General features: G+C 41.9%; 1 protein-coding gene across 1 annotated transcript in view; it reads left to right on the top strand.

Moving 5' to 3' along the window:
• Positions 1 to 862: 862 nt before the first annotated feature.
• LOC101850366 (argininosuccinate synthase) overlaps positions 863 to 1,856 on the top strand; it is a 1,374-nt gene continuing 380 nt past the window's right edge. Inside the window, exons 1-2 of the mRNA XM_013088234.2 lie at positions 863 to 1,015; positions 1,305 to 1,425. Of these exons, the coding sequence (XP_012943688.1) occupies positions 891 to 1,015; positions 1,305 to 1,425 (246 nt within the window). The 5' untranslated portion in view covers positions 863 to 890. The remainder of the gene's footprint in view (positions 1,016 to 1,304; positions 1,426 to 1,856) is intronic.

The following is a 1,856-nucleotide window of genomic DNA, read 5'->3' as shown; positions in this document are numbered from 1 at the left end:
ACAAACACACACACACACACACACACATTTGAAAATTGTAAAAAAAAGAGAAAAGTTTGAATAGTTCGTGTTGCGAAATTTACAGACGTGAACAGGTCTTTGAAATTGCAAGGCTATGCTGTTATGACAGTCACCCCAAAAAAACCATATTCGAATTTCATTAAAAATGTTGAACATTGTCTTTTGGCCGTAACATAAAAAGATCATTTCTATAGCGCCCACTACGGGCAAGAATGATTTCAATTACATAATACTGTACACTTGTAATGTCATAAAGAACACACACGTAAAAAGGCAATCACTGTGTCAACATTCACACTTCGGGACCTTTTTCTTGTCGATGTGCTTCACTCACTCTAAATGACCGTTATCTTTCGATAATGCTATGCTTTTCTTTACTTTCTGCAATTACCTTTATTGTGACAATGAGAATGTGCTTCCCACAAAATGGCCAACATCATGTTGATGAAGATCTTTTTCTTCTTAATGTGCTCCCGTAGATTTGTCATCCGTTGGGTCGCCTCAGACAGACGACAACAATTCTCCTCCTCTCCTCTCGGCACTCAGCTTTGCTCAGTGTACCCCGCAGCTCCATGGCTGTCCATTCTTTGATGTTATCCTCCAATCTCTTCTCCTGTCTACCTCTCCTTTGTCTTCCCTGAAGAGTGCCTAGTGGAATGGTATTAGCAAGGCCTGAAGAACGGGTGACATTACCATACCATTTCAGCTTGTGTTGATTGACCATTGATATTACACTTCTTATGCACCGCTTCACTTCTTCATTGGTGACAAAGTCTCTGTTTGAGATCTCTTAGCTCACACCAAATAACGTTATCTTGTTGACGAACCTCTCTTAACTCTCACCCAAACATTGCCGATTTTGTCGACAGATGATCATCCCCGATTTACGGCAAGATTTCGTGGACGACTTTATCTGGGCAGCCGTTCAGGCGAACGCCACTTATGAGGACAGATATCTCCTTGGTACAGCCCTTGCACGCCCACTCATCGCCAAGTAAGTCAGTTGATTTTTTGAGTGTTGGTAAGAGTTTTACGGCACTTGCAACACAATTAGGTCATATAAGTGCCAAAAATAGACACCCTCAAAGACAGACGTTTAATTAATTGTTTATGTGTATTTTCACGTGCAAGTGTGATATCTAAAAAGGCGATAGACATTCTCAAAGACCGACGTTTAATTAATAGTTCATATATTTTTTTCCTTCTGTCCGTGCAACATCTAAAAAGGCGACAGACACTCTCAAAGACGGAAATCTAAATATTCTCGACCTTTTCTCCCCCAGGGCCATGGTGAAAGTTGCCATAGAGGAGGGGGCTCACTATGTGGCGCACGGGGCTACAGGAAAGGGAAACGACCAGATCCGATTTGAACTCGGGGCCTATGCTCTCCACCCAAGTATAGAGGTAAATGCTGAAGACGGTAGAAGACAGATTTATATGTTTGTTGCGATAGCGGCATCTCTGTATCTAGATGACTGGCGAAACGTTTTAGATGCTCTCTGGAATATTTTCTTCATCAATATTTTGCAGCACTCTGATTTTTGTTGTTGTAAAGGTAGAGGTTTTACGGCGCTCGCAACTTACTGCATAAGGTCATATCAGCATTCTGCGACAATCATAATTTTCTCTTCAAAACATTCAGGTCGTATATGTAAGTGTTATCAGCTAGTGTTGGAGGAATGTAGGGCACTAGTGGGATGTCAGGTGAGAAATCTGCTGGCCAATGGAATGAGGTCTGCTTCGTCTAATTCATATATGTGTTATATTTTGTCTTGATCTGCTTCAAGTGCGATCTAGTCAGGCCCCTCCCCCTTTCCCTCTCACTCACACATCTG

The sequence above is a fragment of the Aplysia californica genome, unplaced genomic scaffold (genome assembly GCF_000002075.1).
Source record: "Aplysia californica isolate F4 #8 unplaced genomic scaffold, AplCal3.0 scaffold00707, whole genome shotgun sequence".
Taxonomy (NCBI): domain Eukaryota; kingdom Metazoa; phylum Mollusca; class Gastropoda; order Aplysiida; family Aplysiidae; genus Aplysia; species Aplysia californica.
Note: the sequence above shows the minus strand (reverse complement) of the source record. Positions and strands in the feature narration are given on the sequence as shown.